The following is an 18822-nucleotide window of genomic DNA, read 5'->3' as shown; positions in this document are numbered from 1 at the left end:
GAATTGAATTAATTGCAGAAGTGTAATATTTAGGGTTAGGGGTCTGAAACAAACTCAAACCAGAAGGTTTGAGAAATATCAATATAATGCTTCCTTGCAAACACGGTACGTGTCATCCTTTTGATTGTGCGACTTACAAGTTTAAACTTGAAAATCAAGTTTTTTATGTTGTTTATTTGTCTATGTGTTGTTTTTAATATGCTTTTAGACAAACCATGTGCCAATCCATTTATCAACACCATTGTGGAGTATTTTCTCCTTAAAACTGTAGTTTCCCAAAGGCAGTCACAGAAACGCGGTTTGAAACAGCCTTTTTTTTTGCTACATCACAAAATTCAATAACCAATCGCGTCAAGGGATCCTATCCTTAGCATATCATTAACTGTGCAGCAAAGGGTCTAATGAGAAGGCAGCCAGGCTAATCCGGTAAATTATATTTTTTCTGTAGATGTTTCGCTAACTGTTAATATTTCCCCCTATTTTCACGATGTCATGTGATGTTAGCTCTTATTTATTTGTTTTTAGAACCGCTAACTTGAATAATAACCCACGCGTTTGATCGCGGGTGCGATTTGGAATGACAAACTTGGCTGCATTTGAGTCTTCAAGGCATTTTGAGCACTTCAAGCAAGTACATTTAATGAATGCTACAGTATCCACTGTAGTTGTCCGCTAGTAAAAACAGTTTTATCAGTCATTATCCATGTACGAACCAGCGCAAACAGATAATGTTACCTCACGAAGTTAGCCATCAGTCTCCTGGCTTACATTGAGCATACCAGCTTATTTCTGGTTCAAACACTGAGTGGAGGCGGGGCTAATTTGCGTATTCATAGATCCGCGTATAGTAAATGAGGCAAGGGTGTAGAGTAGCATTCAAGCTATTTTAAGGCATGAGAAAATTATTTTCACAAGAAAAAAACATTTAAATATGTAATTTTGATGATCAAAGATGAGTTTTAAAGGATACAATTTTTGACTACAGGGGGACTTTAAGGGACATAGTATCATCACAACATAATTCTGCCATAGCTACCGCAGTTTAGTAGTAACCTCTGTGGTAAGAATCACTCTATGGGCCCCTTGAACCCAGTTATAGGCTTCCTGTTTCAGCTTCTAGAGAGCATGAAAGTGTGTTTCTGCTAAAACACATCTGTGGTTGCTACTCTGAATGCAGAGAAGTCTATAGCTACATGTACACTTCCTCGTCAACGTCAAAAAATATTGCACAGCAGGGCTCCACTGCAAGTATTTGATTGCCAAGCCCAGTTTTTAATTATGCAATATTAGCTACATTTACATGCACCCTGATAATCAGTTATTAATTCAACTGATACATCAAGGCTAATTATTGCAAATTTCAAAGAATTATTTTGGCATTTATTGAGAAAGGTTAGTATAGACAGACAGAAAGCGAAGTGGGAGAGAGGGGGGATGGGATTGGGAAAGGCGTCTGAGATGGGACTCGAACATAATAAACAATTATTATTTTTAATTACAAAAATGTACTATTTTCATACATTTATTATTATTATGTATTATTTATTTTATTAAATATATTTTTTTTATTTGACAAAAAATAATTTAAAAATAAATATGAAACAACAATTGTAAAAACCATACAGATAAAATTAGGAAATAAATGCATACACGTAAATTTCAAATTATCCATTAAAATGAATAAAAATGTGTATACTTTTGTGTTGGAGTGAGAGAAAACATTATTGCATGTAAGCATAGCAACTGAGATCCACTTTACCTGTTCTCCATCATCTCTCTCACGGCTGCTACATTCGGGCCAGATCCAAGGTGAGTGTAGTACGGACCCTCCTCTTTCTCAATTACGTGTTCTGTTGAGGGAAATTGTGTTCGAATTGAAGATCGAGCCAACTTTTATTTCAAGTTATGATATGGCTAATATGACTTACCCACACAGTCACAGGAGGGCAGCTCTGTGGTTTGTTTAGAGGGGGTGTTGAGGAGATTCTTGGTCGGTGTGTCCAAGAACCTCATCGGAGACTCCAAAAAGCTGTTGATCGTGTGCTTGGTAGGAGTCTGTTCTCCAGTGTTCACCACGTACCCGTTCTCCAAATGTACACTGGATGTGGACAACACAGTAACACCTCCAGACTTCTCCACTTTGTAAAATCCATTTTGATTTGTATGCAAGTGTTGATGATCATTAAAGCCGTTGGCTTTATGGTACATCCCTGGGCTTTGCGGCGAGTCTTTACAGGGTTCACTGGCCATGGCTTGCTGAGGTTGTTGTTTAGCACCATGATTTAGCACATCGTAGGTTTTCGATACCTGAGAAATCATTTGTTGTTCACATTCATGCCTCGGCCACTGGCTAGCACCTAGATGATCATTCGTATGATTGTGAAAGAGTCCGTTTGGTGGTGGTAAACAATGACTTTGAGCTCCATGCTCGTATTTAAAGTGAAAGCCGTTCTGCTTACCAGAACCTAAGATGGTTTCAAAGTGCTCTTTCTTCAGAGAGTTGCTGTAGCATAAGAGCTGCCTGTTCTCATGATGAGCCTCCGCTATATACTTTTTCAGGTCTATCTGCGCTTGGGGAAGAAACGGACTTCTCTTGTGCTGGAACCTCATCTTTTGTTGCGAAATGGCTTTCTGAATGGTGGCCTTGAGTGGGGTTTTCCTGTTGGGCGTCCTCTTGGCCAACGGAATCCTGCAATGGTTGCCCTCGATCTCAGCAGCTTTCTTCTTAGACATCCTGGGTTTTGATGGCGTCATTTTAGGTTTCCTTTGCTTTTTTAAGTGCTGCCCTAAATAATTATGATTGTGTTTCATGGTCTGAGTTGGCATACCTTCTGGCGGACTGTTTTCCGAGAGTTGCATCTGCCGGGATTCGATCATGAACGCAAGCTGCACCAATTGAGCCGCAACTTCCTCCTCGTCCCTCTTTCTCGAGATATGAGTGGCTTCTCCATGCTTGTACTTCTTGAAAGTGCCTTCGGCTTTACAAAGTGCTTGGCCGTTTCTGCGGTTCTCCGCGGTATACGATAGCTTTTCACATTCTGAACTGGCCACCAGAAGATCCTTCAAGGAAAGTTTTCTGGAGGTAGACGCACAATGCTGATTTTGACTTTGGGTGAAGTTGGCTGGCCTGTTCAGAGGGTTGCAGATGACAGAAGGCTGTTGCAATGATGAACTGATTACAGAGACCTTGTTAGAGAAAACATCTGAAACTGGTTTAGCCTCTCGAAGAGGTATGTGGTTGCTTGAAGCAGAGTATGTCGACGTTTCTCGCTGAGCGTCCTGACTCTGGTTTTCTGTTTCAAAGGACACTGTTTGTGGGGTAGCTGCCAGTTGGGTCAAGGCCTCAATAGCTATAGCCTGATCAACGCTAATATTCCTATACTGGACCAGAGACTGGATTCTGGGTAAAGCGAGTGCAATGTTATCATTCTGAGGAGGTTCTTCTCCTTGATTTAACTGACACTGATATGGTTCTTCTTTTGGCTCAGTTTTTAAACAGGAATGAGGCCCGTAAAACCCCTCCTCAAGACTTTTCCTGTCCGTACTGGAGAAGCAGACCACAGCTGCTAGGGTAGATAAAGCATCTTCGTAGCACCCGTTAGTCTCTAAGTGCTTTGAGTGTGGGTCATCAATCTCAACCCATTGCTCCTCCAGTTTGATCTTCTTCAGAGGAAAAGTCTGTTCTTGAACGGACTCGGATTCATGACTCTTCTTAAACGTGGATCTATGTAACGTTGCATGTGACTCCGTGGGATCCACATGTCTCTCAGTGTTTGGTTTCATGTGTTCAGCACCATTATGAGAGGTTAGAGAACTGTTGTGAGGGAGAAGTACATCAGTGGTCCCGGGCTCCTTTCCAAGAGGGGCTGGTAACAAGCCATGCTGGAGAGGCGTGGGAACATCAGGTGGAACATTGTGTGTTAAGGATATGTAATGCGCCTCTTCCTCTGGTGTCACACAGGTCTCCTCCATCTGCTCTGAACTTGTGCCATTTACTGAGTTGGCCTCTGACTCAACCTGCAGTGGAAAAATATAGAGATGCTTCAGCAAGTTTTGGCTGTGGTGTGAAGCAGGACATACTGCAATTGGTCATCGCAACTTATGACAGCTGGTGCCACAGTGGATCATGGCACAGAACTTGGGGTGATTAAGCAATACACAAAAACACCTTTTCTGTGTTATGTGAGTTACTCACTAGTCTATAGCTTAGCAAATGAACAACTGATCAACACTGTCCCATCATTTCTAATATACATTTCTTTAATATTCATAATATGGCAATTCATTAATTCACAGTAATAACAGCATTTGCTGAGGAATGCAGGTACAGGTCAGCAAGATTGATTAAGTGTGTTATTTGTTTAAGTTAATATAACAAAATGTCATTAACGAATCTTCCAAATCATGCCTTTACCCAAATATACTTTGATAGGCCTATAAAAATGTAAACCTGTCACGTCAAATCTATACAAAGAGAAAAGTAGAGTGAAGCTGAAAGGTTTGTTTTACATGGATGATTTAAAAATGCAAACGCAATATGTACGTAGTTTTATTTTTTATCACTAAAGAGACCAAATTTACAGTGCAGCTTTAATGTGCAAGGAAATTAAGTTTATTTTTTGTCCTAAAAATATACATTCTGACACTTTTTAGGAATTGGAGCCATGACCTTTGTGTTGCCAGCACTTTTTCAGCTACAGGAATGCTGTACATGCAGTTACACATACATGTGCATGTATTTAAGACAATAAAAATAAATCTGCAAGTGATTATTAAGATACAATTAATCATACTGCATTGTGTTAAATTGACAGCCACAAAGCCACAATATACCACAATGTGAACATTATTAGTAACACTCATTATAGTCTCATAATTGTTTTTCCACACCAGAAAAGAAAAAGGAGGCAATGAAAAAAAAATGCATGTGAGAGCCTTCACAGCGTGCCTGCCTTACTGTACCCTAAGTCCCTCTCATAAAACACAGTTTTACTACCCGTGTAAAGCAGTGTGCATAAGAAGATTAAATACTTGCGGGAGTCAGTCAGTCATTGTGTGAGAAACTGTGGTTTCATGTTTTTTATATTTATAAGCAAGTTAAATGTGCCTCTTAGTGCAGTGTGTTAATAAATTCAGCAGCACCAACAATGTAGCACTGAGGAAAACTCCTTCATGTATCATTAACACTTATGCCAGGAGAGGGCTGATGCAACAGAGGGGTCGAAACAAAAGTGAGGCAATAACCTGGCAGCCACTGCAACTGTTATTACTGGGGGAATAGGAAGAGAATAGTAATCGGCTCCTCTGATGTTCCCATCCAGTAATGAAACAAAAACGGTCAGCATCAGATGCTGAGTGAAACTACTTTTTAATAACAAAGTAGTCTGGATAGGGATCTAATGGGAGGCCTTTGTAAATGTTCAGATCTTTTGCTTCTTGTAATACAGAAGTCCAAACTTTTGGCATTATCGGCAAATCATGCCTGCTGAGCATGAGGCTTAATTCAGTAGAAATGTGATGATCAAACACTATGAAGACACAATGAAAATGAGACTCTGTAGACATGAAGGTTGTAAGTTAGAGGTAGTTTGTTTGTGCAAATTCTGGGTAAACTTGCAAAGTAAATCCAAAGCTGTTGTTTTTCAGGAAAAACAGCACTGATAGACCTGAGCTCTTGAGTTTACACTGTCATTTTCTAGGAAAAGCTTGCAGTTAAAACAACCTTCTGTAGATGGGTGATAAAGAGAGTAAAGTGCGTACAACACACAGTTACATATTTCATACATGGACACTTTAGCTGAGTATCTAAAGAGTTGGAGCAATTATTCCATCTAATTAAACATGAAAATCAGTAGACCGGCTAATTACAGGTCAAATGCAATACTGTGACAGCTTTTTGCCTTGTTTACTGGACAATGTAATATAAAAAGTGAAAATGTGCCATGCAGAGCTATCTGCACATGTAATAAACTTGGCGAAATATAAAATTGCTTTATTAAAGCAATATGCCACTTGAGAGGCTTTTATCATGGGTACAGATGTTAAAATCCTGTAAAACCACTACAATTCCCTTTGGGTTGGTTGTTGCTTATACTGTATATTAATAATGGCAGGAATAGCAATATGATAAAACAGTTCAAATGACTTTTTAATGTATTTTTATTCAAATTCAAAGACGACATTAAATGAAATCCTATTTGTTTACTAAATGTTTGTTATTGATATTATAGTAAACAATTCATGCATATGTTTAATTTTCTTTTAAATCAGAATGTCATAAACCGATCTTCCGGTGAACCAACAGACTTCTTTCTGGTGATATATGCAAGACATCTCCAATCATTTTGTTTGCTTAAACCCCTCCCTCAATGCAAGTTTGCATTCAGATCTGCCATCACAATAAAAATGTATCCTAACCATTCATTTACTTAGTATGATATAAATTAAGAAACAGAATAAACAATTCTTCTGCCAAGTAAAATTGTTCATGAACCTGACTATTTATGGTTGCCATACAAAACACAGAAACTTGGCACATAAATTCAGATTATGTGGTCCCAGTTGCAATTTACAATATCTTTAAACAAGCCTAATCCAATCAGGATTTAGAATTAGAACTGTACGTTTAACAATGAGCAATTTTAATTAGATTTCTGACTTGAATAAAACCAGTCTATTTAAATGTTTAACATTTTTAAAGTTACCTGACCAAACATTTTTTACAGTGTAAATGTTTAGTTTAAGTAGTTTATTAAATATAATTAAGTTTATTACCAATAAGTGTGCACTATAAATCATGTTAAAATCTGAAGAATTCAGCAGAAAATATGGAAAAAAAAAAAACTCCACAGATTCAGTCTGTGCCTGATTATAAGCAGACCTACAACAACCAACTGCTCAAATTACAGTATCATGGTAACAGTGTCCAAAACTTTTCCGTTTATAAATAAACGAAGAAAGTGTATAAAGAAAGTAAACAAATCTCCTCAGACGGCTGCACACTTCTCTTGAATTCCTATGGCTCAAAAACAACAACGTCCTAACACACACAGTAGAAAATGTGCTTTTTATTGAAAACATCACTAGACGTTAAGAGAGACGGTTTGCTGATTCTCTGCACGCCAAACGTTAGTCTCTCACAGCAGTGCCTCCACGGCTTTGTTCTTGATTTGTCGTATCTGAAGCCTTGAAAACTCAAAAAAGTCACACTTGACTTTGTTTTCTTTTCATTGTAGTAAAAACTCCCCCAGAAACACACACACCCCTAGCAACAGCGCACCAGAATCCCTAGAAGCCTCCCTCAGGAAGCGTTACCAGGGAAAGTCAGAGCAGAAGGGGAGTATCCAACCCAAACAGAGGGTGAGGAGGAGAGACCTGACACCCAAGAGCTTCCACACCACACGCTCATTCAAAAACACAGCTACGAGAGAATAACACGGAGGGTAGCCGCAAAATAGCATCTTTTATCACGGCTTTAGAATTTAGCAGGTACTCTGAGAAGTTAACCATCATCCCCAAAACTCAAACGTGCATCTTTATGCCAAGTTACTCGGTAACGAAACCCATTCTGAACACATCAAAGCCAGTAGTTTTGCTCAAACTGCTTTGCCTGCACATCTTCACAAACCCTCGCTGTTATGCGAAGTCTAAAAATGCACGCTTCCTTCCTGGAGCGCGTGTGTAGTTTCTCTGAACTTTTGAGGTTTTTTTCATTCATACGCTGCTGCTTTTCTGTTTCTGAACTTCTGTACTGAGAAAGAAAAAACTCGCGGCGCAGGTGAACACACACTCGCAGCTGCCCCTTCAGCCAAGCTAAACTCTTAAGACACTGATTTGAGATGCTGCATCAAAAGATGCGGAGAGCACAAAGTGTTCTGAACTTGAGAAAAACGTGGGAGTCTGTTACCTTAAAACCTTGCTTTTTTCTGCGGTTTGGAAATATCCCTGCACCCTACCTTGAAAAGGGAACCAAAGCATGAGCCGAGGCACATTACTGCGATGATGCAGCAATGACAACAAGAGCATAAACACACACAAAGCTGCCATCGCACACACACTCTCCCAGGAGCATCTGTTTGAGACAATAGCCATTAAAAGCCAGTCTGGGATTGTACCTTCTCATTCCTCAGAGGCAGACCCTCAATTTTGGGAAGCATAATCCTAAAAGGTAGCCATCTTGCCTCCCTCGGCTTCAGAAGAATAAGTGGCCGTAGTGGCAGATGCAGCGCGAGCAGCACAGGTTTGCATGATCAGTGCAGAGGAGAAAGGCTTTGGATCGCCGCTGCCGCACACAGCTGACGCATGCCTCTTGCAGACGCAGACAGCACCCCGTCAGCCAATCGCGAAGGGACTCTAGCGGCTTGTAAATGTATCAGCCATGCCTAGACCCTCCTAAACAAAGGATCCCCTATGTGGTTTCTTACTCTACGAGTACGCACGAGGGAGAGCGATAAGCTGCGGTCCGGACACTCACGACACCGGACTGGAATTCAAAGCCGACAGGGAGGGAGGGGGAGAGAACAGGAAAAGTGGTCTTTGCAAGCAGGAGCACTATTTTTAGAAGCACACAAAAGCTTCCAAGCACATTACGAGCCATTTTGGTCTTATTATATTAACGGTGCGGTGCACTTTGCGAAAGAACTAATTATAATAGAATTTTTATAATAATTACAAATAATAATAAATAATGAATGAATAATATATATATATATATAATTAATTAAACTTAATGATAAATATAATTAACCATAAAGTTAAAATAGAATTATATTCTATATATTCCACATTTTGTATGTGTATTATATTTAAGTGTGTTCTTTTTAATAATCTTATATATTGACAGAAATTATAGATACAGTAATTATATTTCATATAGATTATTTCTTATTATATAATAATTATAGAGAAAGTGGTCTTTGGAAGCAAATTAGCTATTTTTAGAAGCACACACAAGTTTTCAACCACATAAGGAGCCATTCTGGTCTTGTTGTATAAACGGTGCTTTATGTGAAATTACTAACAATAATTCATTTCTAAATATTATTTAATTTAGAAATAGATTAATAATAGCTAAAAAATAATAATTAAGATAATTATGAATAATAAACATGATTAAAATAGTTTAAATAGTTCATATTTTTATTTATATATTTTCATTCTAATAATATTATATAGTGTCTGAAATAATAAATCAAATATTTCTTATTAAGTGATAAACTCACTCTTATTATTATCACAGTTTTTAGAAGCACAGGAAAGTTCCCAAGCACATTAGCATTAATTTTTCTTATTATATTAATGGTGCATTATGTGAAAAGGTATTCCCATGACAAATGCAGAGCGGCAAACACCGCTTTTATATCTTAAATTACAAAAAAAGGACCTGTTACTTTATTTGTAGGGTAATCACCTCTATTCTTGCTTTAAAAATGTTAAAGAATAAATCTAAAATAAACATTTAAATATTCTAAACAAAATAGGTGATCTATGATGGAATCCAACATGGATAATGTGTTAAAAATAACAAGGAACAAAGCCGAAGTGCACGAGTATGACTAAGCGTGCTGCCACACAGCTGTTTTCATAAATTACGTCACAGCAAGGAGCGTCACGCTCTCCTTCTTCTGGGAGGATGTGAGACGCTTCAGGGCAGGCAGTCGTGCTCTCGGTCTCTCCATGGAGACGCGTTTAGAGTGGATGTGACAGCGCAGCCGCAGACCCTCCACCGCTGCACTGCAGCTGTCACACGATGTTCTGTTCAGCCCAGTCTGCAGACACACACCAACCTCCACACACAAACATATGGCTGAGGAGGTCAGATGAGGACAAGGGAACGCAACAGCTACTTTTAGCACTATAGCACAGCTATTGAATACAAAGACCAGGGAGCCAGCGCATACAAATGCAACTATTATTTCACATATCTTCTGTATGCAACTGTATTATTTTACATAATATATCTTTGATATATTACCTATAAATACATGGCTGTGTTAGTGCATGCATCATTATAATTACTTTATTCATAAATATACATATGTATATATGCCTCAATTAAATACTGTAGGCAGCACATTGTTTCACTGAAAAAGACAGTATTTGTTGAGTCAATATGAAATGACTTTGTACAGTAACTCAAGGTCGTAAAACAGGTTATATTTTGACTTAATGGCCGTTGTATGTTAAACTGGTCTGTCTGGATGACTTAGTTTCTATGAATGTAACCCATTCCTTTTTGCCAATTAATATCACTACACTTTTTTTTTATGAACAAACCTGATTTTTACTTTTTTTATCATTTTCTAAAGGAATCTTGCCTATATGAAAGTCCATATGGTTCTAAACTAAGACATTTCAACTAATCCTCACTCCAGATGAAACTTTACTCCAAAGCGTAACATGCATAATAGACTGACTGTCTCTGTGAGCATTTGTTTAAAGCAGTCATCCATAATAATCCTGCCTGCTGTGTCCAGTGATGGCTGAGTATTGTTGCTGTGCTTTGTGTGATAACATATGAGGTGGCTGATGGAAATCGGTTTGAGTCGTGCAGTGAGTTAGCTGCCTTGAGACAGTTTTTTTCACGCTCGCATCAACGGACAATGGAGTTGTGGTATTCTCTTTGACAACGGACAAAAAGCCTGAATCTGGTTAATATTCTGAAGACTGCTGAAAGCTACATAACGGTACAAGTGACAGTGCATTTCAAAAGTGAAACCAGTAGTCTTTGTGGGACTAATACAAATATTAATCCTAGCATGTTTCATGTCCTTCACTTTGACAAATCATTTGCCTTAAAAAAAAAAAAAAGTCTTGTTATATTTTCTTAAAGGGATAGTTCACCCAAAAACAAAGATTCATTCACTTGCTTTCATGTCAGGTTCAAAACCTATACAGTGACCAATGCTGTCTCTATCGATTCTATTGAATGGAAAAGAGCAACTTGGACATTCTGCTAAATTTCTTCTTTTGTGTTTCACAGAAGAAAGTCAAACAGGTTTGGAACGACATGGAGGTGAGCAAATTTTGACAGAACTTTCATTTCTATTTTGGCTTAATCTTCTGTTATGCCAAATTTACACTGCAAACTTCTGAAGTGGCTTTTATTTGTCTTTACACAGACTATTTAATGCTGCTCAGAGTTGGAATTAATGCATTTACACTGCAATTACGACTGTATACTTCGATATTAGGGGCTGAGGTGTGTTTGAACAGGCATAATTTAGTCTGGCTTTTATGCGGCATTGCATCTTTACATTGAATTTTGAGCAGGCACTGAGCAGTCTTAACTGTGTAAAGATGTCTTTTTGGAGCAATGTTAACTTATAGAAAGTGCTTTTCTTTTCCAGTACCCAAAACTCCTCCCTTATTTGTCTTTCCTCACGTGTGATTCATTGCCAATTGCAGAAACATATCCATATGGTGAGCTTTAAAAAGCTGCCCAGCCTTCATTAGTCACAAGCAGCCCGTGTATAAATCTCATGAAGTGCTGGCAAATGCCCCCTACACCAGTGCACAATGTCGAGGTGTCAACTGCTCACCAATGGCTCAAACTAATAAAACACCAGCCACAATTTAGCATGTCAGAAGATTAAAGGAGAACTTCAACTCCTTTTATCGCTGTAAGGAAGGAATAAACAGTGTGTGGTAAATGGATGGATATGGGTAAATCTACAATTGACACTTCGCAAAGACCCACCCCCCTAAGTTACTGTTGCTATGTCCGACAAGTCATGCCGCTCTCACACTACACATGTTCGCATGCAGTGGAAAATACATCGCAGAGCAAACAGAACACTGACAACACGCCAACAGACAAGACAGAGCAGGTTACTTCTGGTATGAAACAAAGTCTTATCTTTCTAATTTTGTCATTTTTTAAAGAAATTCAAACAGTAAATACCAATTTGTGGCTCTTTAATGTGTCGTAACAGATCACTGTATTGCCTCAGTTCAAGCGACACTTGAACCAATCCTCTTTTAATATTTACTTCAAGCACAAAATAAACATGAATGAACATCAGAAGGTATTTTATTTCAATCGCGGAAAGATGTCAATACACACCATTTTTCAAGTTTTAAAGGGGTCATATGATGCGACTTAAATTTTTCCTTTCTCTTTGGAGTGTTACAAGCTCTTAGTGCATAAAGAAGATCTGTAAAGTTGCAAAGACTAAAGTCTGAAATCCAAAGAGATATTCTTTATAAAAGTTAAGAGTCAGCCAGGCCTACCTAAAATGGCTCGTTGTAACACACCCCCACATGTCTACGTCACGATGTGGGTCGATTTGCATAATGCAGCCCAAATGTTCACGCAAAGAAAGAAGGCGTAACTTTTATTCTCGCTGTAGTATTGTTGCCGCCGCCGCCGCCGCCGCCATGTCGTGAAGGCACTGTGTGATTCGTTGTGAAAGCGAAACTACTTTGTTTGGCCTTCCAAAAGAGGACGATATCGCTTTGTCATGCCTGGAGCTGATCCGTGCTGGTTGCTGAGGAAATACAACAACTTTGCGCTATGGATCGCCGGATCGGCTTTCACTGTGGACGAAGCGGAGTCCAGCCCGGGGTCGTCACATGGGGTTGCCGCAAGCCCTCAGGACGCTCCTTCGTCGAATCCGCCGGCCGCGCCATTCTCAAGCCCGCCGGCCTCCGCTCACTCTAGCCCCCGGCCTCTGCTCACTCTAGGCCGCCGTGTGTGATGCTGTGTTTCGTTGTGAAAGCGAAACTACTTTGTTTGGCCTTCTAAAAATGAACACGACTAGAAATCAGTGGTTAAGTTGTATTTATAGCACTGTTCCAGAACACTTCAACCCAAATATTCAGATGTGTGCAGCACACTTTATGGAGGACAATAGGTCAATTGACATTTAGGTCAATAATTCTTTGTTATTTAAAAAACATTTTTTATTCTTAAATGTCAAAATGAACTCAAAATATGAATTTAGATCTTAAGTTAAAATAGACTTTTCTTGATTATAACTTTAAAAACACATACAATATAAAAAGTCTATAATTAACTTATCCTCTAAAATTAAAATGAATTTTTGTTTTTTAAAGTTTTTTTTCCATTCTTTTTTTTCCATTCAAACAAATGTACCCCAATCAAAGAAACACCCATAAATGGTAGCAATATCCTCTCTTTCAGGAAAGCATGACTCTATGTTTGGATACATCCTGTGTGTATGTCGTTGATTACTATTACACATCCCTAAAGTCACACACATTTTATTAACCCCAGAAGGAAGGAAAAGTCAGCCTGAGCAAGAGGCGAGAATCCTAATCCCCTCTAAAAGGCAATAAAAAGCAATAAAACAATGTATTTATTGAGCAAATACAGTTCTTAACTCAATAACCCACTGGAGCCTGCTAATATGCATAGTTAATATGCAGTGTGAGAAAGTGTTTTCTCTTAAGAAATTCACGGTGGTCAAGTAAAAGCTTAATTCTGGACATTAAATTAGTAAACTCGTTGCTAATGCTGCCCTCATACATCCGTTTTTGCATATAATGCAAAGTGTTATGCATTTCTGCATACACAACAACAAAAATATGCATCAAAACATCTCAGAGCAGACAGTTTTGCTCAACAAGATTTCCTCCGTCAGGAGGGAAGTATGTGTGAACACAGGAAGACTAACTGGTGGTTTGCTCTGCACTCAGATAACAAGGAAAAAACAGAGGGAGAGCCGACAAAGTCCATCAAGGACAATTCAACAGATGGACCTGGCGTCTGCAATTACAAATATAACTAAAAGGCAGTTGCCTGATCACCATGTTTGTGCCCGTGTCATGACTTCATTTTAAGCTATGATGATTCATATCACACAGTAAAACCTGTTTAGTTCTTGGGGAAGGATTAACTTGAGTGAATAGTGTAAGAACACCTGAGACTCCTCAAAAGAAACTGAACGATTCAATCCATTGGCTTGCTCGGAGGGCTGACATTGAAATTTAAATCACTATTCAACTGTAAAGTTGTGAGGACTGTGCAGAAATTTTCCAGTACTACCATACTCCTCCATGGCAACTAATGTGGTAGTGTAAAACGCTTTAAGACTTCCTATTTTCAGTGCTGACAGATATTAATCTTAGGTTTGCTTGGATGTGATGAAATATTCTGAGATGTGACATGCTGAATGTTGTATAGTCTGGACTGTGTGTTGCTCTTGAACAAGTTTCTCCATGTTTGGTCTACCTTATAAAGTAGTCTAGTTATAATGGAAGCCCATTTTCACTCATTTATATTTTGCATGGTGACCTTATAGCTTTGAACTGCTACTTTATATATTGTAATAAATTCAAATTGTGAGAGATAAAAGCTAAATTACAGGAAAATGCCCAATTTGAAACAAATGTGCAAGATATAAAAATACATGTCTTGCACCATTACTTTATATCTTGCAACTGTAAAAAAAAAAAATTGTATTTGCATTTTCATATCTCACAATGTACCTTAAAAATACATGTCTTGCACCATTACTTTATATCTTGCAACTGTAAAAAAAAAAATTGTATTTGCATTTTCATATCTCACAATGTATTTTGCAATATGACATTATGGGCCAGTTTTACTAACAGCTTGCGCCAGTGCAAACAGTCTTTTGGCATTAAAATTGTACTGTCAGGTTTTACTAAAGACGCGCAATGATGAATTAGCATTGAAAAGGCGTGGACACTGTTATTTTTGCGCTTGACCTGCATTGAATATGCATTTGTAGGAGTTTCCCTTTCACACACAAAATTTATAGGAGGTGAGTATTCAAATGAATCACATAACGCGTTTTACTCATGTTTGTGCTCGTCAAATTACTGGCATTTGCGCCATTATTTAATGCCCAAAAAAGCATTTCTTAAACTATTTTGCGCTTGAAATGGCTGCAATTATTGTTGCTAGCAGGAGGCACCGCAGAGAAGGGTAGAAGGGAGACGATTTTTCCACACATATTAATTTATTTTGAATGCCAGGAGAACACATTATTTTCTGAATATATCATTTGCCAAGACATGTTATTTTTCATTTGCTTCAGGAAATAAAAGACGACTTGGAACCCTCATCTAGGAGTCACGCAATACCAGGTCTATCAAAGCTTCCAGCAAACCTTCATTTTTTGTCCTCTGGTTCTATCCAATGTACCGTGGCTTCTTTATTTCTTTATTTGCAACTACACTAATTTGCGCTGCGCTTGGTATATTGTGTTGGTCGATATGTAAATTAGATATTGCGTCTGTGATCTTTAATTTGTGCATTGTTAGTAAATCACCCGCAGAAATTTCCCCTCCCATCGGCACTGTTTTGGAATTGCGCTTTCACGCAAATTTGCCATTTAGTAAAACTGGCCCTATATCTTATAATTGCAACTGTATGTATCATAATGTGACTATATCTTAGCAACGTCTTGCGATTTTGACTTCTGATTGTCGCAATGTGACTTTGTCTCACAATTTTGACTGTAATATGTCAGAATGTGATAATTGATTGTGAGATAAAATTAAGAAATAAATTGACATTTTCTTTATTATTTTAACTTTTACTGTATCTCAGTTATTACATTTATAGATACATATAATACATTTAGACAGTCATAAATGTGATATATAGTCACATTACGCATTTAAGCAACAAGAGGAATAAAAAAGGTAATTGTGAGAAAGTTATTTTAATGTTGTCATATTTTTGATATTAATATTTTTCAAATTTTTATTTGTACTCTGAGGTGGAAGCAGGTTTCCATAAGTTATAGTGTAATACCAATCAGATTTATAATAATTTGAGAGGCCACTTTGATATTTTGGTTCATTCTAGGTAGCACCAGATGCAGCCTGTCTTTTAAAATAAATACATAAAAGAGAAGCACTTATCTTTTTTTCTTTTGTAAACTGATGTGTACTCAGATGTATACAGCCCAAATAAAATAATAAATGAAAATGCCTTTGGACTGTGCTATGACGCATCACCTTGTGCACAGAGGTGGCTAATGGTGTCAGATGTTGTTCTGGGCTTGGATTTCTGTTGTTTGAGGGTGTGATGGAAGCATTACAAGGTGTTGAGGAAGATCAGAGATCATATCACACTGGTCAGAGAGAGAGCTGATGCAGAGGCATTCACTCATACTGACATTTCACGATTCCTTTGCTTACTTTCTTACACTTCAGCCTCCTACCAGCTGTACTCACTTGCCTAGCTCACCAACACTCTCACTAGTTCCTGCCAATGATCCTACACGGGCACAGCATTACAGCCCCTGCCCACAGGCTCCAGGAAAAACTTTTTGCTGGTGATTTAACTACATGAATATAACATTAACATCATCCTACCTTATTCTAAACAGTTCCAGATCCAAAATCTCACTGCATGAGCCATGTTTCAATACACACAGCTGTGATCACACAGTTGAATTTTATATACACCAAGTAAGCAGTGAGCACACAGTCATTAAAAGGGCTACAAAAAAATATTAAATGACAAACTCAAAATTTGCTGTTTTGAGTATATTGCTTATGTTATGGGTGTGTTATGCTATGTTATGCTCCTGCTTTTTCAGTGTGCTACTACATCTGAAAGATTTCACTATATAGTTAAAATTGAATTTGTGAATTAACAGTTGATGACTGGTGGGAGAAGACCAATTTACTTGCTGAAATGAACAATACAAAAATAAAAGAATGATAAAATCATAAAACCTAATGAGGAAAATACAACTTTTGATTTAAAAAAATCAACTAAACAGAACTAAATAAAACAATGAAACGGAAAAAAGGAGAGCTTTCAGATTCAGTATGTTGGTAGGATTAAACTGGTATATCAATGATCTACCACTTAGTTTGTCTTGTTATACCAAAAGATCCCAAATGCATACCTGCAGTGTTTTCCTTGGACTGCTGAAACCCAAGTTTGTTTTGGGCATCCCAAGTTGGAGTCTAGACTCAAGGTCCTTTCCCGTTGCCCTTTATCTTCCCATTGCTTCCTGTCTCCTCTACCACTATCAACTACACTGTAAAAGATGATGCAACGTTTAAACACATTCATCTTAAAGCTGCAGTCCGTAACTTTTTTTGGTTAAAAATCTATTTTTATCAATTTTTGAGCAAGTACATAACCAGTCAGTGTTCAAAACTATCTCCTTACCTTAGCCCGATTTACAATGGTAAGCTTATAATAATGTTTTCTAATTTGAGTGGTACTGGTAGGAATTTGTGGGAAATTCGAACATGGCGCTTTGTCATTATGTAACATCTGTAAACATAAAAGATGGAGTCCTGGCTAGTCGGCTATCGCATGTGAGGATGCTGCAGGTGGTGGATCGTTTATAGCCTTTTCTTAAAGCAGCTGGAATAATTAAACTTATTTTGATGGCGGATTGTAACCCAAAAAGGTTTTCGTGTTTATGAAACACAAGTGACTGAAATTAGATTATATTCCAGTTTTAAATGTGCATTTGATTACAGATATTTTACGTGGGATTACACAAGTTTTGTATTTCAAAGAAAACCAGTTCTAAGGAAAAATAATTAGCTTTTTTTGTTAATAGAATTTCTTTATATGAAATAGACCAGTGGTTCTCAAACTTTTTTGGTCGCGCCCCCCTTTAAACCTATAAAAAATCTGGCTCCTCCCCCCCTTTCCCGAATCCCCATCTCACCTCAGAGTACCACATAATTTCACTAAACATTATGAAAAATTCATGCTTATTTAATAAAAACAACCTACAGGGAAAAAAACACCTGCATCACTTGAAACATTGAAAATTAGCATAGAGAGAATAACTGTTATTATTATTATTAATATTCTCTCTCTGTTATTTATTTATTTTTTGTGGGTTTCATGCTGTCCACGAAGGCATAGGACACACCCAGGCTTTCCTGCTCACCAACGACATTAAACACCGTGTCTACACCGGACGCGAGCGGCAAAATACAGTAGAACCCATTATAATCAGTGACGCTGTGTACACTGGATGCGGTGCGGTGCGACCATAGACTGAATAGGGCGCGACACGACAAAACCTGACATTAAACTGATGCCTTGTTCTATTTATGACGTATTGACACAAAGTTAAAATGTTTTGCACCGGTCGCTTTGTCGCGTCAGTGTAGAGCTGTTGCGGCACGACGCGACAACTGTAGCGTCCGGTATAGACACAATGAGTGAAGCCTAGAGCAAGATATGCCTCGTCATATTTTCTGCATTTAGCTTTTGAATGACCAGCACCTGCATCTGTGCCACTTCATCTATGGCTTTTCTCTTCCCTTTGACACACCGATCCATCTCCCATTCTAAGTTACGTCCTTTGGCTGTTTACTGTTTTATTTCTTTTCTTTTTCTGCTGATGGGCCGCGCTAGACTTGAAGCAGCGCTGCTTAGACCGATGGGTGTGTCGTCAAAGTACTGCGAGAGCTATAAGAGAGAGCAGACGTCTCCTTATGCTTTCTTTCGCTGTACTTTGATGTCATACACCGATTGATCTTCAAGTCGAACACACCGCTTTACTCTCGCCTGTCACGTGACCGAGTGTAATTGCAGCCTCTGCGATTGAAAAATCGTGTTTTTTCATATCGCGATATTATCGCAAATGCAATTAATCTTTCAGCCCTAATACACACCTAGGATGCCTCGGGGGTGAGTGAAATGCAGCCCAATTTTAAATTTTGGGTGAACTAACCCTTTAAGCCAAAATTGACTGTGCTTACGAGGATACTCTCCAGGACGGTCATTTTGATGTAATTTTGTGTGTATTTGGCCGCGTAAGCGCAACAAGCAGCGAAAAATAACTCAATTTGGTATTAGCGATGCGGCTTAATATATGCGTGCTTTGGACGTGACTG

The 18822-nt window shown here is 38.3% G+C and overlaps 1 protein-coding gene across 1 annotated transcript in view; it reads right to left on the bottom strand.

Moving 5' to 3' along the window:
• LOC107582512 (methylcytosine dioxygenase TET3-like) overlaps window positions 1-18822 on the bottom strand; it is a 69978-nt gene that overhangs the window by 9071 nt on the left and 42085 nt on the right. Inside the window, exons 3-4 of the mRNA XM_016268394.1 lie at window positions 1929-4017; window positions 1760-1850 (exon numbers count right to left, since the gene is read on the bottom strand). Coding sequence (XP_016123880.1) covers window positions 1760-1850; window positions 1929-4017 — 2180 coding nt within the window. The remainder of the gene's footprint in view (window positions 1-1759; window positions 1851-1928; window positions 4018-18822) is intronic.

The sequence above is a fragment of the Sinocyclocheilus grahami genome, unplaced genomic scaffold (genome assembly GCF_001515645.1).
Source record: "Sinocyclocheilus grahami isolate Dianchi unplaced genomic scaffold, SAMN03320097.WGS_v1.1 scaffold45.1, whole genome shotgun sequence".
NCBI classification, from domain to species: Eukaryota; Metazoa; Chordata; class Actinopteri; order Cypriniformes; family Cyprinidae; genus Sinocyclocheilus; species Sinocyclocheilus grahami.
Note: the sequence above shows the minus strand (reverse complement) of the source record. Positions and strands in the feature narration are given on the sequence as shown.